Source organism: Neomonachus schauinslandi, chromosome X (genome assembly GCF_002201575.2).
Source record: "Neomonachus schauinslandi chromosome X, ASM220157v2, whole genome shotgun sequence".
Classification (NCBI taxonomy): Eukaryota; Metazoa; Chordata; class Mammalia; order Carnivora; family Phocidae; genus Neomonachus; species Neomonachus schauinslandi.
This window is the reverse complement of record NC_058419.1, coordinates 108,716,487-108,743,896: the sequence shown is the minus strand read 5'-3', so window position 1 is coordinate 108,743,896 and position 27,410 is coordinate 108,716,487. Positions and strand designations below refer to the sequence as shown.

The 27,410-nt window shown below is 43.9% G+C and overlaps 1 protein-coding gene across 2 annotated transcripts in view; it reads left to right on the top strand.

The window, feature by feature from the left end:
* The first annotated feature begins 18,742 nt into the window (after positions 1 to 18,742).
* Positions 18,743 to 27,410, top strand: part of PHEX (phosphate regulating endopeptidase homolog X-linked) — a 207,388-nt gene continuing 198,720 nt past the window's right edge. For both annotated transcript variants that reach the window (XM_021704426.1, XM_021704494.1), the window contains exons 1-2: positions 18,743 to 18,860; positions 24,627 to 24,695. In XM_021704426.1, the coding sequence (XP_021560101.1) occupies positions 18,743 to 18,860; positions 24,627 to 24,695 (187 nt within the window). The remainder of the gene's footprint in view (positions 18,861 to 24,626; positions 24,696 to 27,410) is intronic.

Genomic DNA, 27,410 nt, shown 5'->3' with positions numbered 1-27,410 from the left:
TTCAACTAAACATGTAACTTACTGAAGCCTGGATTGTGCTTTGATTTCATGGGTTTAGGTTAAGTTTATTTCTGTGGAGAGTAAAACCCAGAACAAATTTCAATTCGAGGTTGGGTCTTTTGCAGGTTTATTCAAACTGCGAAGAATAATAAGGGGAAGGATTAGAGGTTACATACCAGAGCTTTCAGTAGCACTTATTGGCCGCTTTGGCCACCGCAGCCTCTGTGTAGGGGGTCTCAGAAGACAATGTTTGGGGGCTCTTCAGGGCATTGTGTAGAGGAAGAAAACCTGTGGGCAGCCTCTTAAGGAGCAAAGAACAATAAGCAGAACACCAGCTCAAAACAACAGCACACTATGAGGGCTGCAGGAAACGGAAGCACACAGGAGTAAGCATAGACTTCATAAGGTGAAGGCTATAAAGAAAACAGGTTTTCACTAGGGGATGGGTAGGGATGGAGGTGATTTATACAAGTGGTTTTTAAAACTCCAATCGTTTAGAAGAAGACAGCAAAACCCAATTATTTATCCCAACTACAGCTCTACAAAAAGGTGAATAAAACTCTTGGGCGCCTGGATGAGCCTTTTTAAGCGTCTGACTCTTGGATTCGGCTCAGGTCATGATCTCAGGATCATGAGATCGAACCTCATGTCGGGCTCCGCGCTCAGCACAGTCTGCTTGAGATTCTCTCAAATAAACAAAATCTTAAAAAAAAAAAAAAAAAAAAATCAACTCTTAGATTTGCCTTAACCAAAGGCCATCAGCCCTTCCAGTCTTATTTCTCCCCCACCAGAAGGACATCTGGGCTGCTGCTGTGGTCGAATCGTGTCCTCCACAAAAGCTGTTGAAGTCCCAACCCCCCAGTACCTGTGAACATGATCTTGTCTGGAAATCGGGTCCTTGCAGGTGGTCAAGATGAGGTCATTAGGGTGGGTCCTCATCTGATATGACTAGTATCCTTATAAAGGGAAATTTGGACCCAGAAACGTACATTGTGGGGACAGGAGAACATTATTCTACAAGCCAAGGAATGCCTCAGGAGAAGGGCATGAAACTGATTCTTTCTCACAGCCCTCAGAAGGAACCAACTCTGTTGACACCTCGATTTCAGAGGTTTAGCCTCCAGACCTGTGAGACAATAAATTTGTTTTTTAAGCCACCCAGCTTGTGGTACTTTGTTACATTCATCCCTGGAAATGAATACAGGTGGTCTTCAAGATAATTAGATGGCAAACGGAGGAGGGTTTATTCTGTATCAGTCAGCTGTTAACTGCAGTGATACTGCCTAGCAAGCCGACTTCCAATTTCAACAGTTTATAGTAGCAAGTGTTGATTTCTCTCTCCCCCACCTGTGGGTTAGCTGGGGTTCAGCTGATCCAGGCTGGGCTCTGCTGAGCTTTTCTCCAAGCTGTATTTTGGGTCTAGGTCTGCTCCACACGCCTCTCATCCTCCTTGGACCAGTGGTTACCTGAGACATGTTCTCATGGTGGAAGACAGGAGGGCAAGCACAATGACGGCACATCTCTAGCCTGTTTCAGGTCTGTCTCTGTCCAGTTGGTCAAAGCACGTTGCATTGCCAAACCCAAGGCTGAGAGGTGAGGAAGTATGTCTTTTTCAGGGATAGTAGCACAGACTGTCCATCTTAACTGACAAATATGTGAAGACTGAATCTTAAAACCCTGTATTGCATTTTGAGTGAAGCAGTCAACAGATGACCTCTTAGTAGCGAAGAGATGGTAAAATCTTGAAGGAAAAAAGCAAAGCACTGACAGGTGCCTCATGAGGTAAAATAGTACTGTGAATTGTAAAGATATACTACTTGGCTATGAGATGCCAAAGTCAGTGGCTCCCTGGAAGGAACATCATTCAGGAAACTTAGGAAAGGTGCCATTTGGCAAACATATTGGTAATTAGGGAGCCTGAAACACAAGACTGAATTGTTGCACATGGAAGTCAAGTCAGCATTGTTACTTCACTCCTTGCTTTTAGTAGCAGGATCAAGACCTGGCTTGAGAAACCATTATAAATTTCCAGAACTAGAAGTCAATAGTGCTTCAGACATACTTAGTGATGTTACAGTTTACTCCTCACATTCACGACAAGCAGTGCTGACTCCTGCAAATACGATTTACTCATGGGGTGCAGAATGTGAAGGTGATTTTGAGCAGAGGCTCTGGGCCCAGACTACTGGCTTAAAATCCTGGCCCTGCCACTTCCTGGCTCTGGGATGTTGGCTGTCTTTTGGGCATCTGTAAAATAGGAATAATCATGGCGACTCCGTCTCCGTCCATTCGAGATGCCAGAAGAGAATACCATAGACTGGGTGGCTTATAAACAAGTTTATTTCTCAAAGTTCTGAAGGCTGGGAAGTCCAAGATCAAGGTGCTGGCAGATTCAGTGTCTGGTGAAAGCCAGCTTCCTGGTTCATAGATGGCTCTCTTCTCTCTGTGTCCATGTAGTGGTAGGGTCAAGGAGCTCTCTGTGGTCTCTTTTATAAGGGTACTAATCCTGTTCATGAGGGCTGCACCTTTATGACCTAGTCACCTCCCAAGGGCACCCTCTCCTAATACTATCACTTTGGGGGTTAGGATTTCAACATAGGAATGTAGAGGGACACAAACATTCAATCCATAGCAACTTTCTTCTGGGTCGTTGTGAGGCTTAGATTGGTGCATGGCACAGAGTAAGGGCTCAATGTTAGCTTTTTATTATTTACCAGCAAGAATCAAGTTTCAAAAAATGAGTTCTGCAAAGTCATAATTTATACCACTGCGGCCAAACTCAAGTTTTTTGGGCCACTGCTGCCTTTACAAGAAATCGTGTGATAGAATCTTAAGGAATTCTAACTGCCATGCCCTCTTCAGTCTTTATACTCACCAAGAACACTTATTCAGATTTGGTTTTACTTAATTTTTAAAAACCAGTAGTTCTCCCAAATGTTCTTTTTTTTTTTTTTTAAGATTTTATTTATTTATTCATGAGAGACAGAGAGAGAGAGAGAGAGGCAGAGGGAGAAGCAGGCTCCCAAGGAGCAGGGAGCCCGATGCGGTACTCGATCCCAGGACCCTGAGATCATGACCTGAGCCGAAGGCAGACGCTTAACCGTCTGAGCCACCCAGGCGCCCCCAAATGCTCATTTTTTTTCTCTCCCAATTTCTCCACACATCTTCAAGGTAACTGGCTATATTAAATGATAATTAAGTGAGGGCAGTACGGAGGTTGTGTATTTTTGATGTGTCCTAGAGAGACTCATTTAAGGCAGGTTTGGGTGATCTCTTTGTTAAAATCAGTTAAGTTTAGATATATATTATATAACTCCTGGAGAGTAAGAACCATGCGCTAAGGAGCTTGACATCCCCAGAGTTGAGCAGGCACACAGTACCCAATAAAGAGAATGAAAATATAAATGATCAAAGGAGATTCTATGGAATGTAAATCATCAAAAAGTTAGTGTATCTGATAGTTTGGGTATGAAAGACCCAGTAACCTACAAAAGCCTTAGCAAGTGATTCAACTTAACAGTAAGAATAGTGACTAGTTTATGTTTCAACTTGGCACTGACCTAAAGAAATTAACAACCAAAAAACTGAGATGACCAGCTTTCTCTTTCATGGAACAAATGCACTTAACCTGGCTGAAATCCACAGGCCATCAAAATTTGGAAGACTAAGGGCAACATCCTCATGGAAGAATCAGAATGCTACATTAACGTTACTAGGAAAAAGCAATGGGGAAGTTGGAAAATAACATTATTGTGGGTTTCTGTTATGCGCCAAAGAGCTCCTTTAAAAACATCACCCCTTTAAAACAACACTGCATGTGAAGGGCTAATAAAATCATCAGAAGTTAGAAAGGTACTTGGCAACATTTGTCAGGTGACCTACACCTCTTCTTTAATTATCTGCTACCCCCTACTGCTTGGCTCCCGGCCTTTAAATTTACAATTCTTTTAGAAATAGCACCTCGTGGTAGACTCATTTAAAAACAAACCACTCTTCCAGGACCTTCTCACAGGTTTGCTTCTTCAGGCTTCAACTTTATTAGATGTTGTTAAATTGCTTTCCAAAGTGGAAATTTACACAAAGTACCAATTTATACACTTACGATCAGGACATCAGAGTTGAGGTTCCTCCATTGCCAACACCTGGTATTGTAAGAATTAAAAATTTTTGCCGGTCCGGAGGTGTGAATGGTAATGGTTTAAGTTTTTATTTACCTGATTACTTACTAATGAGATCGGGCACATTTTTATAAGTTAATTGGCTAGCCAGTGTTCCTCTTTGGAAGAATGCATGTCTTCTGTCCATTTGGCTATTGGGCTTTTATTTTCTTGTTGATCTGTTGTGTTTATATCTTCAGGATAATAATCCTGTGTTGCTTGTATGGTTACGAGTATCTACTCCCAGTCAGCCCCTGTGAAATCTTTTTAAGCTGCACTTTGTTTTTTAATTACATTTTGTAATCATCAGGAGACCAGCTTTGGCCATGCTTTATCTTTTCATTTATTCATGGCATTTTTTGATGCACATGAGTTTTTTATTGTAGTCATATTTGTCAGTCTGTTTCCTTTATGGTTTGTGTTTATTGGTCTTGTTTTAGAAACTTTTCCCTAGCCTGATCTTATATATATATATATATATTTTTTTTCCCTCCCCCAGTGTTTTAAACTTTTGCTTTTCATACTTAATTCTTTCATTTATCTAGCATCCTTTTTTCTTTTTTTTTTGGTAGGATGTGAGGAAGGGTCTTTCGGGGATTTTTTGTTTTGGTTTTGGTATGCTAGGAGTTGTGTGAGGTTGTTTTGTTCCATTGTGATCACCACTTGTCCCAATACTCTTGATTAAATTGTCCATTCATTCGCCAGTGATTTGAAATGCCTTTGTTGTCCTACATTAAGTTATTCATTTATTCATGGGCCTGTTTCTGAGTACAGCAGCTTTTTTGGACTTTGAGAAAGTGATATTTGACGGGGCTGTGCCAAAAATGTACTTTAAAAAAGATATACAGATGGCCACACAATGCCAATGAATTGTATTTTATTCTAGAATATTAAAAAAAGGAAAAGATGTTGATCACACTCTAGATGAAGTTATTTTTTCTGATGGCCTACTATATAATTTTTTAAAGATTTATTTATTTTAGTGAGAAAGGCAGCGCGCGCATGCGCAAGTCAGGGGAAGGGCAGAGGGAGAGAGTCCCAAGCAGACTGCCTCCGATCGCAGAACCCACGGGACTCAATCTCATGACCCATGAGATCATGACCTGAGCCTAAACTTAAGAGTCAAACGCTTAACTGACTGAGCCACCCAGGGGTCCCCATAATTTATTTTTAGGCTTTAAATTTAAACATTTAAATTAACAGCTAAGTTGTGTGGGATTACTTATCATAGGCTAAACAACTACATTACAACACATTACTGAAGATGCTGTGCATAAAATATTTTATCAAATGTGGTAGTTATATCTAAGTCTATTACGTTTGTGGACAGAACAGTTCAGCATATGAAATCGACCAAAAAAAAAAAAAAAAGAACTGCATCTTGGGAACAATTCAAAGGCTAGTAAATATGTTCAGCCAGGCTCCGTGCACCACCTTAAAAAAGAAACATTACTTACTTAGTTTTTTGGTGACCACAAAATTGTGCTTAGGTAAGCAATGAAATCCACGTAGTTATCTGTCTGTCTTCAGACTTTATAGCTCATCTCTTCCCAGGAGTGGTCACAGGCAGCTCACAGGGTGAAAATACATTTAAAAGAGTAGGTAGCTGGAGGCAGAAGAAAGCTGTCAGCTGCCATACTGTATTGCTCACCTATTCCAACCCCTTGCAGAATGATTCTCTTCTAAGCTTTTCCAGGATCTGATGGCTTTTTAATTTCACCTCAAAAAACAACCTTGTATTAAGTGCAATGTTGTATAATTACTCAAAGCATAGTCAAACCTAGTCCCCTGATGATTATAAAATGTAATTAAAATGAAGTGTGTCTTAGAAAAGATTTCGCAAGGGCGTGCCTTGTCAGTCTTGTCTTTACCACCAAGTTCTGGGAGTTCTCTGTCAGCCTCTATCCAGTGGGATTTGAATGGAATCACCCAGGATCTTACATCTAGACTTTCTAAGTCTTAGATTCGAAACCTTGTGCTAGTAGGCACACTGGCTTAATCCGCTTCCACAGGGAACTGAGGCAGACATTCTTTATGCCAGGACTACCTGTCAGTACTACATAGTTCATGAGGGCAAAAAGATAACACTGTGGGTACTTGTGTGAGTCGGGCCCTGGTGGGGATACCGAACATACCAAGATGACCAAGGCCCTCAGAAACATCCCCCAATCTATGTGGGGAGACTAACTCACAGACATAAAATAGCAGGCTGGTGTCTCATGATCCTGCATGGTGTGCCCCAAGGACATTTGAAACAGTGCAGGTAACAATCTAAAATAGCCAAAAATGGACAGAGGAAGGAGGGAGGGACTGTTTTTCAGTACTCGAACGGAAACGCTGATGGTTAGGTGGAACATACAGTGAAGGGACAGCTGTGTATTTTCCAGGTTTCTTTTTTTTTTTTTTTTCCTTTTTTTATTCATCATCATTTCAGATAGAAATGTTTAAGGGAAACCAGGGAAGGGCTGCCAGGAACATAGCAATTTGGTTTTCCAAGATCATTATATTTAGTACTTTAATGTCTAGCTTTTGAGGTGGGGGTGAGGGGTGTTGAATTTAAGAAAAAGTAAACGGTTGTTCTTAATTATACCATACTATGGGACTTGCTGTGCTAACTTCAAACAAAAATAATCCAGCCTTTTCCCCATTTCAGAAACATCAGTGATTAAACAGAATCAATTGTCTGAGTGGTTATGATTGGGGGTTACTACAGGTAAATAATGCTAAGCCTTTAAGACGAGCAGTAAACTGCAAATGGAACTCGTGGCTAATATCAGTGAGGCAGTCTGTTGTGTAATGTGGTATTTATCACCTCCTTAGGAAGACAAATGATCTTTCCTGTTTGTGTAATGTATTACATTTTTTTGAAATTCATATATCACCTGATGAATTTTGTATAATACGAACACAATGAAATGTTCCTGGAATTGGACATGTTGAAAAACATTGTCTCCTTCAACAAACGAACTTGCATAAATTACTTCATTTAAGAATGCCTAACTGAGGTCTCTTCCTTTTTGCTTAAGCTGTCAAGGCCCCCACTTGCAGTAGGTAGCTCATCTCCAACACCTATATTTCTCTTTAAAAAAAAAATTCTTGTAGTTTAAATCTATTTGGGTAGGTTGGATGTGAAAGGATGTAAATGGTAAGCTGCGTGATAAGGTCTACAGCTTAGCCCTTAGAACTGGGCAAGAGGAGCCCTGCCCTGGGTCCTGGTTTCAAAGGGCCTTTTGCTCAGCCTCTCCGAACAGTTGTGCCCCTCGCCACTGGGTGGGTGGTCTGCAGCACTGAGGGGATGTGTGCCCGCGTCCCCTTCTGGAACACAGTTTGTATCCCCAAGACTTGAAATTTCCAGCCCAAGCTGCTCAGAGCACTTCCAGGGCCCACAGGGGCCTCTTTCTCTGTTTATTGTCCCATCGTCCTGATGGAAGACTCTGCCCGGGCTCTGGTGGATGGTCAAGGTGCTGCTGCTGGTGGGGGTGTGAGTAAAGAGAAGGGGGTGGCTGAGGGCTCTGGCGTGCTAACATGTTTTTGCATGGAACTTCACAGAGTCTGAGCATTCTGAATGGGAACCTGGCCTTTCAGGTGACTGAGATATTTACAAGTTAGGAGAATAGAATGTATTTAACAGTTTGTAGCCTGATTTATAGTTTTAAATAGTATATGGATGGACCTGCATTTGTACTCTGATCTCAGATCCTGCAATGTAGGTATGAGCCTGGGGAACTGTGTAAAAAATTTCTAAAAATATGGACAGCGAGTTCTCATTAAGCTATGTTTGGAAGAATAATGGCAAATATTATATTGTGTCAAACAAGCTCTTTTTATTATTTTTTTTTAAAGATTTCTCTATTTTAGGCAGAGAGAGTGAGTGCACGCATCAATGGGGAGAGGGGCAGAGCAAGAGGGAGAGAGAATCCCAAGCAGACTCCCCGTTGAGTGTGGAGCCCAACGTGAGGCTCGATCTCACGACCCTGAGATCACGACCTGAACCAAAATCAAGAGTCGGACACTTAACCGACTGAGTTACCCAGGTGCCCCAAACAAGCTCTCTTTGGAGTAAAAAACTTTCAAAACTTTATGAAACTGAAAAAAACCAGTTGAAATTTGAAAATCTTATCTTCGTTCCCTTTCCCCATTTGTAGGAGATGCCATAGGTAATGGGCATCCATCCTTTCTTTTTCTTTTCCACTGAGTATTCTATTGGCAGAAAGTTCTACGGAACAAGAATAGAACAGGTGTTCATTTGATAAAAACCAGGTTCAGTGCACCCAGAGAACACTTGACATTAAAGAATCCAATGGTGAGTTGTTATGGCGGAGGAGACATGAACAAGAAATGATTTCCCTCTTGTCCTTGATGTCTAGTAACTTCAGAGAAGAGGTCCATTACTGCCACTCTCTCTATTTCTTTCTTTTCATCCCAACTGCAAAATCACATTCCGAACCTAGCCTTTGCAGGCTGCCTTCTGTCATCTCTTTGAGATTCCAGGTGCATTCATCCTGCAATGTATATATGCTGCCGAAGCGAGCACCATCCTGCAATGTTAAGTGCCTTCTCGGTAAGGTCCCAGGGTTGTAAAGATGTCGAGATCATGAGGAAGCCCTCAAGTGGCTCAAAGACAGGAGTATGTTGATACTTGGCTATTCTTACTGCCAATAGGAACACAACCAGCTAGGATTGGAGGATGACCAGGGTCTGTGGTGAAGAGCAAGAGAAAGGACCAGAGAAGAGGGCACATTGTGGTTTTATTTTTTTTAAAGATTATTTATTTATTTATTTATTAGAGAGCGAGCGAGAAAGAAACAGCATGAGAGGCGAGAGGGTCAGAAGGAGAAGCAGGCTCCCCGCTGAGCAGGGAGCCCAATGTGGGGCTGGAGCCCGATGTGGGACTCGATCCCAGGACTCCGGGATCATGACCTGAGCCGAAGGCAGTCGCTTAACCAACTGAGCCACCCAGGCGCCCCACACTGTGGTTTTAAGTTGCATTTCCTTCACGACTAATGAAGTTGAGCTGCTTTTCCAATGTTTATTGGTCACTCGGATAACCTCTTTTTGAAGTGTCTCTTCAAATCATTGGTCCACTTTTTCTATTGGATGATCTGTCTTTTCTCATTGCTTTGTACACATTCTGTATATATTCCAGATAAGAAGGACAGGCACCCCTTCGACCTACCTTAGAGGCAAAGAGAAAACCATCGCAATGCCTTTGGCAGAGTTCATCTGTGTGTCTTGTGTTGGGGAAGAGTAGGAGTTGGTGTGACTTTAAGATCATGGATGAGGAAGGGAGCCAGGCTGATGTTTGGCTGGTAAGCAACCATATGGCTAAGCTGATTCTTAAAATACTGAAATAATTCTCTGCCTCTGGGAAAGTAGGTGCTGCCCTGAGCCCGCAATGCCTTCCCTTTCTTCCCTTCCTCTCCTCTATCCTCTCCTCTGCTCCCCTTCCTGTTCCTTTCTTTTCCATTCCATTCTTTCTCCCTCTTTCCTCCCTCCTCCGGTAGATCTTCATTGAATACTTCCCATAGGCATAGACACAGCTCTGAATAAGAATTAAAAAAATAATAATAAGCAAACACTAAGAGCCATCTACAGGTATATCTATGCATGACAAAACATGAAATATTAAGAAGCACAATAATAATGATGCTTAGCATTTCTTCAGACACCATTTTAAGCACTTCGTCTTATAATAACTCTGTAAGATGAAGATTATTGTTATCCCCATTTGTCGGATGACAAAACCGAGACCCTGAGAGATGAGGCAGTTTTCTCCTGGTCACTTAGTAAGTAAGTGGCAGTGACTGCTAGGAAGCCAGCCCAGGAAGTTCAGTCACGGGCACCATGCCCTTAAGCGCTGTGGCCACCGCGCTGTGCTGCCTAGCAGTGTGGACCGTGCATCAACCTGAATGGCCACTTCCAGCTACAGAAGGACAGGGAAGGGGCCTGTCGCTGTCAGTGTTCAGCTGGGAAAGCAGAAACCGCTCTACCTATCCTAAAGACAGTGTATTTAATGCGGAGAATTGGTTCTAAAGGTATTGGAACCAATCGGCAGAAGGAGTAAAGGGGGGACGATGGTGCTCAGAGTAACTTCCGGAAGCTGCTACTGCTACCAAAGGATGAAAGGTATTGACCCTGAGTCCGCCAAAACACTCCCCCCCTGCAGCTGCTGCTGACTGGGACTCCAGGAGCCACGGTCCCGCAGAAGCTTCTGGAGTCTGTGAGCACCAGCAGCCGTATGCGTCTGCTGCTGTCACCTCCACCCCCACTCTTGTAGGAGCCCACCGTCGCCTGCTGGAGCCACGGGTAGAACCAGGAGCAGCAAACAGAAAACCAAAGCAGACTTGTACGTGCCTTCTGCCCATGCATGCCTCCCACTGACAGAATCCAGAACTCGGCTGGCAAGGGAGCCTGGAAAATGTAGTTTGTGGACTTGACACTGAACATGCTAGAAGGTCAGAGTGAGGCTGAGACTCAAAAAGCATATCCTCCGTGCTCAGTATTGCACAAGGAGATGTGGGTACAGGGAAGAAAAAAGCTTGTTTTGTTGAATCTAAGATACAATTGATTGTAAGATGTACCACAATACTATGTACCATTAAGAAAGACATGCTATCAAATTAAGAGATACCCCCTACTTCTAGAGATGTTAAACCTTGAAAAAAAGTCCCTCTTAAAACTGATGCAATATGGTAAATGCCTGCCCTCAACTTGCCTGTAGTCTAACGGGGTGGATTCCCATACAGATCACTGTGACAAAATCTAAGTGATAAGACAGGTCACCCCATGACCTTGATAAGAAGAGGGCTTTAGGATGCTTTCTAAAGGAGTCTGAACTGACTCTCAAAAGATGAATCTGAATTTCCAAGGAAATGGTTTTCCGGGCAAAAGAATGTTTTCTTCTGAGAGCAAAAAGCCTGGGTGAAGTTCAGTGTGTCTGGGAACTTGAAGAGGGTTCAGAATGACTGGTGTGTAGCGTGTAAATTGAAGGGCCAACCAAAGTGAGCCCGGAGGATTGCAGGGGTTCAGTCACATAGGACGTCCATGGGATGCATTTTGACATTTCCCCCAAAGCTGACAGCAGCTCTTGAAGGATTTTAAGCACCATCGTAAGTCCATTTGAAATTTGACTCAGGATGGCAATTCCGTGGGCGCATGGCGGTGTGGCCGGAGCTGTTGTTAACTATTGAAATACCTGCTTCCTTCCAGGGGCTGACTACTGCCCCAGCCCTCCTCGTGGCCTCACCAACCCGGCCCCTCACCTGGGACCCTCCAGATCCAGCAGCTAACAAGTAGTGCCTGTGGGGAGCATCTAGCCAAGCACTCCATGGTGCTGCTGCCTTGATGTCTGTATTGTTTGGCCAGGCCACCTGAGGAGACCTGAAACGGACCCTCGGCCCTCATGCAAGTGCATGCCCTGGATGACAGTGTGCAGAGTCACAAGCAAGTGTAAGTCCCTCATAGGATTTCCCCAGCAGCCCTTACGAGCAAGGAACGCTCTCCCTCACCTCCCAGGCTGCCCCTCAGATAAGAGCTCCATGGAGCTTACCACAACTCTGCTGTTTTGGGTTTGAAGTGACCAATTTGGCCTGGGAACCCCAAAGCACTCTACCCCTGGGACATAATGAAGGCACACGCCTAGGTCCTGCCTCTTGCTCTGTGAACTCGGCCTTGACCTCCCCATGTCGTCCATTGAGGCACACTGTGCACATCCTCCAGGACCTGGAAGTAGGAACCTTCTCTATTTCAGTTTCTCCTATAGTCTTTGGTTGAAGCACAGCTCGCCACCCGGCACTCTGCTGCATCCACTTCACAAATGTTATTTTAGCCAAGTCATAGCAGCCTGGAGCTTTAATTATTTAAATATTGTTCAATATTTTGAATGTCATCCCTGGGTTCTCTGTATAAGTGTAACGTTTAGGTTTGTTAGTTCTTCGGTTTGCCTTACTAAAAAAGATTTGATGCTTTCTCTAAGCCAGCGGTCTTCCAGATGTGATCCTCAGGCCAGCGGCATTAGCATCACCTGGGAGCGTGTGAGAAATACACATTTCAGACCATCCAAGAGCTACTGAGTCACACACTCCAAGAATAGCGCCCAGTAATCTGTGTTTAAACGAGGCTTCCGGGAGATTCCGGTGCCTGACCGCACCAACTTGAAAAGCACTTCTCTAAGCCTCTTGCCTTCATTAAACATCTGAGTAAGCCATCCTTGAACAGTTGGCTATAATAATCACAGGCATACAAACTTCTGTATGTTAGTTGTCTAACCAAGTGGTCAGCGTGGATTTGATCAGTTTGAGGCTGTAGCACATAAGCACTAGTTGGATGAATAGTTATCACATTTTAACAGAATGCTATGCAGTAGAATGCTTTGGAAAAGTTTTGAAGAGTTTTGGAGCTGTGTTACTCATGTTTTTAATTTTCTTTTTTTTTTTTTTAAGATTTTATTTATTTATTTGACAGAGACAGACAGCAAGAGAGAGAACACAAGCAGGGGGAGTGGGAGAGGGAGAAGCAGGCTTCCCGCGGAGCAGGGAGCCCGATGCCGGGCTCGATCCCAGGACCCTGGAATCATGACCTGAGCCGAAGGCAGACGCCTAATGACTGAGCCACCCAGGCGCCCCTTTAATTTTCTATGTCTTAGGACCCTTTGATATCTTTGGGCCTTGTGGACCCAGGGAGGGCCTGCCCCTCCCAGGTTTAGCTAATTCCTAGAGATGGTAAATGACTTGCCTTATAGCATGCCTTTGAAATGCAACCCAACCCATCCTGAGTCCATACCCTCACCAGCCTCCTTTTCTCAGGCTCCTGCAGTCCAGGATGCTATCTACCCAGAACCCACATCCCCCCAGGACCAGGTGCTGGACAACTAAAGACCACTCCTAAAGACCAGCACCTGCTGAAATTATTCAAACTCTCCCTTCCTAAGCCTGTCTCCGCTGCTTAGCCTGCCTGCCCATTTCTTGAAAACCGTAATAAAAGGCTTTTGTGTGTATTTTCCCCTTGCTCTTCTTTTTTGTCCCCCTTGCTCGTTTTGCTGCCTGACCAACCCCAGTGCCTCCCCATGTGGCCCTGTGTGACATGGCATGCCCCTTCCTTTTGAAAACTGTGAGTAATAAACTCTTCTTTCAAAGCCCTTCTCTGTGTCTGTCATCTTCCTCTCCCTGTTTAAAATAAATCTGGGGTACATTTCAAAACAAGACCTCGACAGATTTGAGTTCCATCTGTAAAACAGAAGATTCCTCCACCACAGGACTGATGATAATACACACAAAGTGAGTGCACACTGAAGAAACAGTAGCTATATGGCCAAGGATGTGAGAAAGTCAAGAAATAAAATCCCCCTTTAGGCTCAGAAGTGAACAGCACAGTACATGGTTGGAAGGCCTTTGAAACGTAGATATCTTTCCTCATGTTCAATTACGAGCAGCAGTAAATCAGGAGGCATTCTTGTTGCCCAACCCAAAAAAGTTTTTCCCCATATTTAATGATGGTGGCTATTCCTGTGAAGAAAATGAAACCTGATAATTAGTCTTGTCAACAAGAGAATTAGAGGAGGCATAGTTTATCGCTTTCTCTGGGTCTCAAGTGTCATTTTGACACGCCTACCTACCTTCACTAATTACTTGAGGTAGATAAGCAAATTTATCAAGTAAGGGCAGAGAGAAAAGAGGTTGGAATCTGAAACCTCTCAGGCCTTAAGACCTGCTGCGTGACCTTGGGCAAATCACTTAATAGCTCCAAACTTCAGTTTCCTCATCTGTAAAAGGAGACAGAACACCCAGCTAAGAAAGATGTTGAAAAAGATCAGATAAAATGTAAGTAATGAGTCTCATTAGTGGGAGGCCTGGGACTTGAACCCTCCCTAGTCTGAAAGGCCTGCCAACAACTTAACAGAGCCCGGCAGCAGCCCGCCATTTAGCTCTTCTTTCCCTTTCCTCCCTCCCTCCTCCCTCCCCCCCTCCTTCCCTCCCTCCCTCCCTCCCTCCCTCCTCCTTTCAAAGGATGAATACATTTTTCAGGTTTTGAATCATTTCCTTCTTTCTCACTGAAATTGTAGCTCACGTGGGATTTTACTGCCTGAAACCGAAGGTCCCGCACCTCCGAGCAATGACCAGATGCACTCGTGCAGCACAAAGACTCCGTTTCGCCTGTCATCCCGGCCACTGAGGTTGGGCCAAGGTCACAGGATTCCATTATCTCTGGATAAATAATCTTACCTGGGAGTCCTACAGGGAGAGATGTCAGTGCCCAGGCTTGAGTCCCAGGTCTGCTGGGGTTTGGCCTATCTGGAAGCCTTCCTTTTTTTCCCCTCAAGCTGTCTGTTCTAGCAGGTCCCCCTGGAAGTCTTCCCAGCGGATCTGTCATTCAGGGATTTCTATTTCTCTGGACACTTGTTGGCCTTCAGTGCTCTGTAACTAAGTTGCCAAGAGCTTTGCCTATTTTTTTTTTTTTTTTTTATTTATTTGAGAGAGAGAGAACACCTGAGAGGGGATAGGGTCAGAGGACGAAGCAGACTCCCCGCCGAGCAGGAAGCCCGATGCGGGACTCGATCCAGGGACTCCAGGATCATGACCCGAGCCGAAGGCAGTCGCTTAACCAACTGAGCCACCCAGGCACCCGAGCTTTGCCTATTTTGATGACTGGCCCGGTTTACTGGTCTGGAACCCCAGGCACGGCTTCTTCATCTGCCCTCACAGGGCCTTGCACGGGACCAGACAACTGAGAAATGCTCAAGAAATTTCTGTGGATTTCATTGACCGATTCCAGTTAAAGCTCAAGACAGTCCTGGAGGTTCTGAATGGAAACAATCCGGGGGGGGGGGGGCGATCAGATGATTAAGCGGACTTACCTGTGTAGTGACTTTGCAGTCAACTAATTTTCATGGCTCTTGAGAAATTGTAACATTTTTGACATCCCCCTTTTTTTATCCCAGAATGACACTTCACCCCAAAACACACTAAATAATATACCATAGTTTTAATATTACAGTTTCAAACGAAGACACATTGACACAACAGCAGACATTCAGAGAACATCCAATAGAATGATTTTGAGAAGCCGGTCAAGTTCAGGTGAACATTCTGCTTTGTGTTAGAGTGCCGTGTAGGTGAGGATGAGAGGCAGCTTCTTCTGCTACCCTTCAGTCCAGGGTTTCTGTGAAGGGCCAGAGAGTAAATAAGCTCCAGGGGCCATATCCCTGACCTTGTAGCGTGAAAGCAATCATAGACAATATGTAAACGAATGGGGGTGACTTTCTTCCAATAACATTTATTTACAAAAATAGGTGGTGGCCCAGATTTGGCCCATGTGCCCGAGTTTACAGACCCTTGCTTTTGTCTCTTGTAAGCACTCATTATTTTTCTATACTTGGAACTTCTTTATTTTGCTCTAATTTTTTTTTTTTCTGTGCTACAACCTTTTTTTTTCTTCTCTCTTTTTTTAAGATTTTATTTTTAAGTAATCTCTGCACCCATTGTGGGGCTTGAACCCACAACCCCGAGATCAAGAATCATACGCTTCACCGACTGAGTCAGCCAGGCGACCCTGCTGTGCTACCAATTTATTTTTAAATGCAGTTTGAGTGCAAGATAATCAACATCTCCCCAAAGGTTGAAAACTTAATGCAGAAAATGGCACAGAATGAAGAATGCACCTTCTAATGAATGATTCACCGGCACCCTTTCTCCTCCCAATCCCCACCTGCTCTCAAGTCTTCTTTACTCCTTTGGTGAGTAAAATAAAACTTCATTACTTGCATTACATGCACAAACTGTATTTATTTTCAATACCTCGAAAGTTGTTACTTTTATAGACTTGTTTTCTTTTTTTTTTTTTTTAAAGATTTTATTTATTTATTTGAGAGAGCGAGAATGAGAGAGAGAGAGAGTACATGAGATGGGGGAGGGTTAGAGGGAGAAGCAGACTCCTCGCCGAGCAGGGAGCCCGATGCGGGACTCGATCCAGAGACTCCAGGATCATGACCTGAGCCGAAGGCAGTCGCTCAACCAACTGAGCCACCCAGGCGCCCTATAGACTTGTTTTCATTGTTCAATTAATACATTGTTCCCTCCGCATTTGCGTATCTTCATTTGGGTTGGAATGCATTGGAGTTTTCCTATTAAGATTAATGGAAGTCTTTTTTGGTTTACTGGCTTTTCACTTCGCAGTTGAGTGTTCCGGAAAGATCACCATTGCCTGTCAGTTTGGCTCCGGAAGGTGTGGGGAGATGCGGAGGAGAAAGGAAAGCGGGAAGAAGTGGCATCACGCTTGTGTGGGTGTCCTCTCCCTTGTGCCCGGGGAGCTCGGACAAGCTGCAGACGCGCCGCAGTGCACGGCAGCGATCCCCGCACCGACTTTCCCTTTCCTGACTTTGCTGTGCTGCTTGAGGCTGGGCCTTGGGCCTCAGTGTTCTCATGTGCAAACCAGAGATAAAAAGGCCTTTGCTATCAAGCACGTACATTTACCATGAGGTTAGAATGGGAAATGAACGTGCTATCCTTCTGTGATATATTATTATTGTTTGAGCATTTAGTGAAGGAATTAGGAGGCTGAAAGACCCCCAGATACTAGCATCTGAGTGTCCTGAAGCTGCCTTTTTTCTTAAGATTTTATTTATCTATTTGACAGAGAGAGACAGCGAGAGAGGGAACACAAGCAGGGGGAGCGGGAGAGGGAGAAGCAGGCTTCCCGCGGAGCAGGGAGCCCGATGCGGGGCTTGATTCCAGGACCCTGGGACCATGACCTGAGCCGAAGGCAGACGCTTAATGACTGAGCCACCCCTGAAGCTGTTTTTTAAGAGTGAGTACCTGGAGCTGACTTGCCTGATTTTCATTGCTCTTATTTCTCCCTTCACTGTTATGGCCATGAACTATAGATGCTGGGGCTATAGCATTGAACTTGATGGACGTGATTCCTGACTTCATAGAGCTCACAGTCTAAGAAGTACTGTGGATTCAAGTCTAAAAACTCTTGGGAGAATCCCTTCCTAGGAGCCAAAGGCCTGCTAAGATGTGTTATGGAATAACAACAACAAAATGACATCAAGAGGTAATGAGCACATAATATCTACAGCATACTATGATGTCATAATTTGGACAAAGGCTTATGCTCTGCTGCCTTTGGGGCAACATGAAATGAGCAGAAAGTGATGTAGGATGTGTTTTGGAATAAGTCTAAACCTTGGAAGAATCCCATGCTAAGTATATAAGACCTGACCCAGACCAGCCAGACAGGACCATGAACACGTGGCCGTGTTATGCTGGGCTCAACAGCATCTGCTGAGCTCTGGTGTGACCCACAAGGCCACGGGCACAAGTTTTGCATGAGAACTGTGCTCTACTGGTTTTCAGATGAATCCTCCACCCCCATTCCCACTGTCCTATGAGCTTCAGCAAAACAAAAACAGGTAAGGAGTAACTGTGTTGTGAATCAATGACATTTGTATCATTGGCTAATAAAACCCATAGCATTGGACTCTCAGTTGCCTTTCCCCATGAGGAAAGCAGATTTTCATAATTTAAATTGTTAGCATAATTAAACAAATCAAAGACCCAGTCATTAACTCAGTCTTTCCAGGGAAACCAATTGCCTTTGATTTTATCCTGGAGAATCCGCTGAAATGGGCGTTTTATGTAAACACAAAACTGTACTAACCAAAGGCTGCCTTGGTGGGCCTGGAGGGCCAAATACACAGGGGGCACTTTCCATCAAAAGATGCAGGGAAAAAACTCTTGTACCGTTTCTTCTGTGGTTGCTAATAAGCTTAATTTGAACGCTTACCCATCTTTTATCCAGTTCTTAGCTCCACAGAGAGGAAGTGCTTTTTTCTTTCTCCTTAAAAAAAGTTCCAGTCCAAACCATCAGCCTCTGTAGGTTGTCTTAATTGCTACTTTGCACTGCACTGGACTATGACTCTGATTTTTGGCACATGCCGTCATACACAAAGTTCCTAAAATAAAATGCTCCAGGACATCCCAGGAACTCTTAGAGGGCTTTAAAAAGGGACTTGCACACAGAAACAATAGCTTTGATGGAGACAGTTCAGGCGAGCAGAATGATTAGTGCAAGAGAATTACGTGATTCATTGAGACCTTAAAGCGGGTCTGGAGAATCCCTGCCACCTAACTTATCACAGTTTGGGGGAGTTTGATGAGAATCCAGTTTTGATAAAGACAATTGTTTTTTCCTCCCAAAGTGACTATACATTTAAATAGCTAAAACATCTGTTCAGCCACATAGTAAAACATGTACACTCAGAACGCCTGAGAGAAAAGCCTGCCAAATCATCGGTTGAGAGGGACTTTGCTGGGGGGCGGGGGGAGAGCACCAAGATAAAGCAACCACTGTTTGTTTTGTCTGGTCAGGGGGAAAGCCAAGGCAACCAATATTTTGGGTTTCTTTTATTTCATTTGTGAAGAAATATTTGAGAAAGGGTAGTGAGGGAAGATTTCCTGACGGGATTTTTTAGGCTATTAGTGGAAGAGCAAGAGAACCTTGGATGTCAACGCCTAACAGACTCTTAAGACCAGCCACCAAACCACAAAAAGTGACCTTCTCTTCGCGTGGCCTCTACGTCCCTCCTGATGGAGGCAGAAATGGGGAGCAGCACGGAGACTGGAAAGACAGCCAGTAGAGGCACTCGAATCGCCCTGGCTGTGTTCATTGGTGGCACCCTGGTGCTGGGCATGATCCTCTTTCTAGGTAAGTGGGGCGCTGGAGGCCAGGGAACAGGGCGAGTGCAGTTAAGTTTCCTTGAGCTTTCTTCTGGCAAACCTTGTCAGGATGCAGGTGGAGGGCTGTTTGCATGTGTGAGTAGGTGGTGTATCCTTAGCTTCTATTAAATATGCAAAAGGGAAAGAAGCCTTTTCTTTAGGAAGCTGAATAAATAAATACAGGCAAGCACCAAATGTATAGTCCAGACTGCCAAGTGGGTATAAAGTAGCTTCCAGCAGCTGGAGGATTCGGTCGCACTGGGCAAAAATTTTTTTATGCATTGTATCTTACATTTAGCAAAATGAGGGTTTATGAATTCATAGTCAGATACTTTCATTTATTTTGTGAGGAAAGACTTTACATTGTGATCAAAACCACACTGGAGTTTTTTTCCATTTGAGTTTTGCTAATGTTTGCCTGAATGAATCATGAAATTTAACTTAAAAAAATACAAAGCAGTCTTTAAACAGGCACCTTAATGATATTCCTCAGTGCCTTTCTAATCCAGTGACTCTTGGTGGGATGAAATTTTAACTCTGCCTTTCTAGATTTAAAAATTAATATGAAGGAAAACAGAGGTTTTCTTTCCAACATTTGAAAGGTATTGTGATTAAATTATTTTAATGACTCTTGGTGAGAATGATGTACCCAGAGAGTATATATGATGAAAAGCATATTCCTATGAATAAGAATGAGATATCTTGGAAAGGGGAGATGGATGTTCTAAAATTGCAGGCATTTTGGACCCTTGATTATTACCCTTTGTATTTTCCTCATATAGCCCATACTATTTCATTAGCTTGAAAGCTATATAGGAACAAGCCCCTATCCTTTTTTTTTTTTTTTTAAAGATTTTTTATTTATTTATTTGAGAGAGAGAGAGCACATGAGAGGGGGGAGGGTCAGAGGGAGAAGCAGACTCCCTGCCGAGCAGGGAGCCGGATGCGGGACTCGATCCAGGGACTCCGGGATCATGACCTGAGCCGAAGGCAGTCGCTTAACCAACTGAGCCACCCAGGCACCCGGAACAAGCCCCTATCCTTAGGGGATTTGAGGTGCAGTCTGAAATGCAGCAAGCCTGGAAACCTTCTTTGGCTCGCACAGGTTGCAGGAGGCCATGTTTATTTTGGCAAGGGAAAACCAGTGATTGGACTTTAAAAGAGTTAGGGTTGTGTGGTTGAAAATTCTGCTAAAACCAGCAAACCATCTTTCCATGTTCTCTGTGACTGTAGATTTAGGAAATTAGATAGGTTTATTTCTTTCTGCTGCAGCTAAACCTCCTACTGCTGCAGCTGAATTTGTGGCTCTCAAAAACTTTTCTGAGATTCCTCGGCACTTGGGGTTTAGACATGTGTCCTATCCTGAAATTCAAAGGAGAGGAAAATGATATGGCTTGCCCATATGGGAACTACATACTATGTGGGAAGTGAGTACAAAGTTAGACTATTTGTGTTTTGTGAACACTCCCAAACTTCAAAATCCAAATGATGATTGTTTATGTGAAAATATGCACTCTTTTTAATGATGTTACTGCTGCTCGAAGCATTTGAAATTCCACCGTTTAAGAACGACTATATTCTGAGGCTGTTACATATTGGTTGGAATATTCTCTCTTTCTTTTTTTTTTTTTAAGATTTTATTCGTTCATTTGAGAGAGGGACAGAGACAGAGAGAGCACAAGCAGGGGAAGAGGGAGAGGCAGACTCTCCGCCGAGCAGGGAGCCCGATAGGAGGCTCGATTCCAGGACCCTGGGATCATGACCTGAGCCGAAGGCAGACGCTTAACCGACTGAGCCACCCAGGCGCCCCTAGTTGGAATATTCTCAATGGCAGCAAATCTTTGTTCCTCGAGAGGAGATGATTCTTTGGAATCAGCTCTAAAGTTTTTAGAGCACAGTAAAATTCTTGAAGCCAGGCAATGCTATGGTAAGGAGGCCCGCCTAAAGCAGACAAAAATAATTTGCAGTGTGCCCAATTACCTGGCTCTTACTGCAGATTTCTAAGAGGAGCTCTAATGATGTTAGAGAATAAAAGTGTGGCCTCTCTACACATCCACTAGCCGCTGTGCTCGGCAGACTGGCAGCGTGCGCACCACTCTGGAGCCTGAGCTTCTGAACTCAGAACTACTGATTCAGAATCTGCCTTTCCATAAGATCCCCAGCTGATTCATTTGCAAATTAAAGTCTGGGAAGCCTTGCTCTAGCTGACAGCATCCACGTGGATGTATATAATCGGGGATATTTGCTTTCAGATAAATGCACATTCTTTAGTAGGTTTTTGTCCAACATCTCTGCACCATTTCAGACTTCCTTCCCCCTGACCCTTCTTCACTGCCTTGTCCCCCAGGTTCTGCCACCCACCTTCACCGCGCACTTAGTGAAGTCCTTGTCTGAAAATCTCCAGGGACCTGCAAGGCAATGCTCTTTGTGACAATGTTCTGGTTAAGTCCTCTTCTGGTCAAGGCGCTTCCTGGTTGATATTTTCCTGTCTGTCCAAATTTAGGCACATGCTTGCAATTTCTAGCATCCCTCCTTACCTCTTTGTATTTCCGGCTCTGGGCTAATCTCTTTCCCAAACCTTAGTTCTCCTACGGTAAGAGTGACTGCCACCGGCCTTGGGGTGGTCTCAGAGAAGCTAGAAAACTAGAATTTTAGATGACAGGTATAACCATATGCCTATAAGTAGTTTATTTTAAAGTGTCCTTTCCTCTCTTCCTCCTTCCCCCCATTCTTCCTCGCCACAGTCTATTTCTCAAATGTTAATAGTTGGCAAACTTTTTCTGTAAAGGACGAGATTGTAAATATTTTCAGCTTTCTGGGCCATCCACTCTCTGCTGCTGCAAGAAGGCAGCTCTGTACACAAATAGGCATGACTGTCTTTTGATACGATTTGATTTCTGAATACTGAAATTTGAATTTCAGATCATTTTTATGAAACATGATTCTTCTTGTGGTTTTTTTTCCAACCATTTAAAAATGTAAAAATCATTTTTAGCTCACGGGCCGTACAGAAACGGGCAGAAGACTGGACTTGGCCCATGGGTCATAGTTTGCTGACCCCACTTTATGGTCATTCTCACGCTGTCCATCTGCGGATGACTCTATTGCATTCTGAGGGCATTTCTACTGGTTATAGAAAAATCTAAAATGGGGCGCCTGGGTGGCTCAGTCGTTAAGCGTCTGCCTTCGGCTCAGGTTATGATCCCAGGGTCCTGGGATGGAGCCCTGCATCGGGCTCCCTGCTCCGCGGGGAGCCTGCTTCTCCCTCTCCCACTCCCCCTGCTTGTGTTCCTGCTCTCGCTATCTCTCTCTGTCAAATAAATAAATAAATTCTTTAGAAAAAAAAGAGAAAAATCTAAAATGAGAAACCAAACTGCTCCTTAAGTTTTTTTAAAGCACCTAACCAGTAAAAAGTAACATTTTCAATTTTTATATAAAAAATATTCCCCTTGTTGTCCCAATTTCATTCACCCACACCTTCACATTATTTGGGCCTGTTGATTCTTCTTTATTTGCAGGATCTTAACCCCACGCCCCATGGATATAATGCTCTTCCTCAAGGGGTTAGGTCTGTCTGCATCCCAATTTAATTTAAACCTCCTTTTTACTCATATTCAGATAAAGATATCTAGTTCTGCTTCCTTAGAGGGCTGGGTCAAGAATTCTTTTCCATGAAAGCAATAACTCCTTAAACTAACCATTTCATTAGCTTTTTAAAAAAATAAGGCTAGTATCAAGATGGTACTGTCCAGAATCATAACAGTGTTACTTATAATAAAGTTTATTTTTCCATTATAAAAAATAATACAGGTTCATTAAAGAACATTTGGTAAACATATAGAGGTAGACTGAAGGGAATATGTCCCCCATGGTTCCATCACACAGGCATAATGAAATATTCAGTACTAATGTTTACGCTGCACGTTTATATTTTTATCTAACTTCTCTTTGCTCTTTCAAGAAATCAAAACACCTTTATGCTAAGGTTTTTCTTTTTTTTTTCCTTTTTTAAAAGATTTTTTTATTCACGGGCGCCTGGGTGGCTCAGTCGGTTAAGCGACTGCCTTCGGCTCAGGTCATGATCCCAGGGTCCTGGGATGGACCCCCGCATCGGGCTCCCTGCTCAGTGGGGAGTCTGCTTCTCCCTCTTCCTCTCTGCCACTCTCTCGCTCTCTCTGCCTCTCAAATAAATAAATAAAATCTTAAAGATTTATTTATTCACTTTAGAGAGAGAGAGAGAGCAAGCGGCGGCGGGGGGTGGGAGGGAGATAGAGAAGCAGACTCCCCACTGAGCGTGGAGCCTGATGCAGGGCTTGATCCCACGACCCCAAGATCACAACCCGAGCCGAAATCAAGAGTCGGACGCCCAACCGACTGAGAAACCCAGGCACCCCTAAGATACTTCTTTTCTTAAAAACAGACCTGAGGTGTGCCATTGGCAATTTTCTTATATCTGTAATGTAACACAAGTAAAAAGGCTGTTTGGAGGATGGCAGCAGAGAAAGGAACAAAGAAAAAGTAGGCTCCTCTTAGAATTTGGGTTAATAAAAAATACAAATTGCCATACTGGCAAGAGATATACAGGTCTTCCATCTCTAGCAGAAATATAGGTACCGCCGTGCTTTCTTACCCTGCTTCTCAGCTGAGGATGCCACAAAAGGCCTTGGCTCCCCCTCACCCCCCACCATCCATCTCCCCACGGCCACATCTCCAAATGATTCCTGATTTCTGCTCACAGAGTACAGCAATAATGAATTTCTGTTAACTTCCTTGGCTACCAAAAATATATTTGAAATCTAAACTCACATCTGCTAATGCCCAGGTGCTGCCCGGAGTTTACAAAGAGGGCACCCTTCTGTACTTCTGCAGAAATCCATTTAGATAATATTGCCAGACAGATGGGGAAAATTAAGCCCTTGGTGAAAAGCTAATTCCATCTCGCAGGGTTTTTGTTTTGTTTTGTTCTGGTGGAAGTAGTTGGAAGCTTGGTCCACAAGCCACATCTGTCTGGTAGCTAGGCTGAGCTTGGTGGGAGGAGGGTGTGTGGGGTACAGGGCGTATCATGACTCTCTTGCTAGATGACTGTGTAACCACCCCCCCACACACACACATCTATGGACGGTCTAGATAAGATTCAGAACTTTAAATGCCACACATGCTCTTTTTCTCCTTCCAGTCTGGATTTACTCCAAATGACATAGTTGTAAGTTTCATTTTATCCCCATCTCTAAAACAGGAACATAGTTGTAAACAGAAAGAGTGAAATTATGAGACTTCAATCATAGATAATTGGAGATGGAAGAGACTTTAGAGATCATCTAGCCCCGTGGCTCTCAAACTTGAGTGTGCATCAGAATCACCTGGAGGGCTTGCAAAAATGCAGATGGCTGCCCGCCCCCCGCCCAGACTTTCTGATTCAGGTCAGCGGTAGGGCTCAGTAATTTATCTTTCTAAAGAGCTGCCAGGGGATGCTGCTCCCGAGGCCTGGGCACCCCACTCTGAGAAGCACTGGTCTGATTGTATCCACTCATATTCTAGAGAACTCAATTTCAGAGCAGTGAGTCTCACCAAGGTTACTTAGCTTGTGACCAGAGTCTGGTTGGGTGATACTGAGCCAGCTGGATTTTTGAACTCCGTGTCAATGCTGAGAAGGATGAACTGATACCACATGTCTAGCATATGTGCCTGACTGTGGGTTATCTGACGGTGGTCTGCTACATGCCAGTCATTTCTTTATTTTGGTCTGTTTTTTCAGTGAGTCAAGGTTTCTTAAGTCTCCAAGCTAAACAGGAGTACTGCTTGAAGCCAGAATGCATCGAAGCTGGTAAGTCCGTTTTCCATCCTGTGTCTAGTTATCATAATGGTACCTTAGGGAGAGGAAGAGAAAACAGGTGGTATTTTTAGTATTCTGTTTGCTTGAGGTTTACCAAGGATGAAATGCAATTTTGATGAAACTTTCAGTTTACCTTCAAGTCTCAGTGTGAAATTGTGGAGCATTGGTTTCCTGTTTTTTTCTTCCTTGCAAAAAAACAGCTGTGGGGTATTCCAAGTCATTATAAGGAAATCCGGAAGGGGCTTGGAAGGCCTAATGGCTTTTCTTAAGACCCGAACAGAGAGACCATCAGCCTTCCTATGGCCTCAGCTGGATACAGGTCCCTGTTTACTCTAAGCAGTCTCTCTATATCATTTGGTCAGTGGATCCGACCTGTCTGCCTCTGAGCAGGGATCCTCCATCAATCTGTGCTTCCACTGTCACCTGAAATCACTTTGGGTCCTTACAAGTCAAACTTGTCTTGAGGTGACTGGATCATGTATCAGTGGTTACTCCACAGGGAATATGAGTGTTTAAACTTGCCTCAGTGTTGGCAGAACCCTTATATTCCCTCTACAGGGAAGAGGGAATAGGGTTAGGGCCTAGATTTGCAGGACCCAGATTCCAGCGCCCTCCCCCTCTTCTTTAAGTGGGCACGAACACTAGTGTATTTTCCAAGGGGAGAGTCATAAGGATTAGTTAAGCACATAGCCGTTTCACTTTGCTCTTGGTCTTAAGAGATTAATGAATTAATTTGCCAAATACTTATTCCAAGTCAGGCACCAAGTTAGCAGTAAAGTTGAATCACCTGGTAGGGGAAGACAAACACAAGGTGATCAATGTGGAAGGAAAATATCGGCTGATGGTAATGTTATGCAGAAGATTAAAATATTCAAGTAGAATAATGTGATAGCAAGTGACAGGATGGCTAGATTGGAAAGTCTGAGGAAATGATGTTGAAATGACCCTGAATGATGAGAAGGGACGTGTTGTGTGAAGATCGAGGAAAGGCCTTTCCAGGTATGGGGGAGAACTGGGGCAAAGGTCCCAGAGCGGGAGAACTTACTGCATAAGGGGCAGAGTGCAGGTGATGAGGGTTAGTGGGGAACGCAGGTGTCAGCGAGTGTGGGTTTTTCCTAAGTGTGCTCAAAAGCCTCCAGAAGGTTTCAATAAAGACAGAGACATGATCTTATTAGCATTTAAAAAGATCTCTCTGTGGAGACCTAGACTCAGGAGAGTCGTTTTGGGGTGGAGAAAAAACCATAGGGAGCAAGATGGAAGAAGGTCGTCAGGCGGGAGGTTATTTCGGTAAGTCAGATGAGACGCGATGCTTTTTTGAATTCCAGAGATGGAAAGGCAGAGTGTAGAGGGTTTTGGAGCCAGGGGTTTGCCAAAGGATTTGAAGTGAGTTGTGAGAAAAAGCAGAGAATCAAGGTGATGCTTAGATTTTTGGCAGTGGCATTTGTTGAGATGGAAAAGACTCAGGCGAAAGAGCTTTTAAATTCAGAGGCCTTATACAAAGATAAGGGGTTAGACAATTGTTATTTTTTGTCCCATTTTTGTTGTTGTTGGAATTATTTTTTAAAGACTTTATTTATTTGACAGAGACACAGCGAGAGAGGGAACGCAAGCAGGGGGAGTGGGAGAGAGAGAAGCAGGCTTCCCGCGGAGCAGGGAGCTCAATGTGGGACTCGATCCCAGGACCCTGGGATCATGACCTGAGCTGAAGGCAGATGCTTAACGGCTGAGCCACCCAGGCGCCCTTTTGTCCCATTTTTAAGTGATCAGTATGTGTTTTTTAACCAGGCATTGTGTTAAGTGACTTACATATGCTCTCATAAAATCTTCATAAGAACCCCATGATGTCAGTGCTATCACCAGGCCCAACTACAGATGAGGATATGGAGGCTTCTGGAAGCTAAATAATTTGCCCAGGGTCACAGCCTGAGTTAGCTACTGGGCTGGGCTTCAAGTTCATGTCTGTTTGCTCTCCATCAGGGCTTTGGTGCAATAAGGCCATGCCAGTTTACTCTTTGGCCTTGGTCCTGTCTTGCCTTTTTCATAACAATGGACCTACTAGTGTCTGGTGACTAGACAGCTGTTTCAGCTTCTCCATCTCCTCCCGGGAAGGTTGAGAACAATTTGGGAATTCCCATGCCCTTTCCTGTTTCCAGCTTCAGCGGCTGACCTAGGGTTTCTCAATGGAAAGTGATGACTTGAAGTGGAGTGGGACACCAGGTGGAACTGTCAGCAGGTCACGGTTTAGACTTCATGTCACCTTGTGATTTTGCTGTGGTTGGGTCCTTGCAGATGTGTGAAAATGAGATTTTTTTGAACTAAAACATTTTCAGTTTGCGTTTAGGCAACTTTTTGTATGGAGAGCCACTTACTGTACGAGTTTTCTCTTTATTACAAATCATAATAATGCAAGAGTAAGACTTACAGAATGTCATTTGATAATGTCGTCTCCTGCCAGCTAGTCTGTTTTGCCTTGCTGTTGTTTTTAATTTTCACGTTGGTGAATGGCTTTTTAATATTGAAAAAAAAATACCGATTTTTCCGTTTCTGTGACAGAAGGCTCACCAAGGATACATCCTCTTCAGTGTAACATGAGCCTCACTGTGCTTAGGGGCCTGCAGAACAGCTGTTAGCTACTCACCCCATAAATGTGTCCCGGGGAAGGTCTTAAAAGCAGCGCAAAGGCGCCGGGGGGGGGGGGGGGGGGGG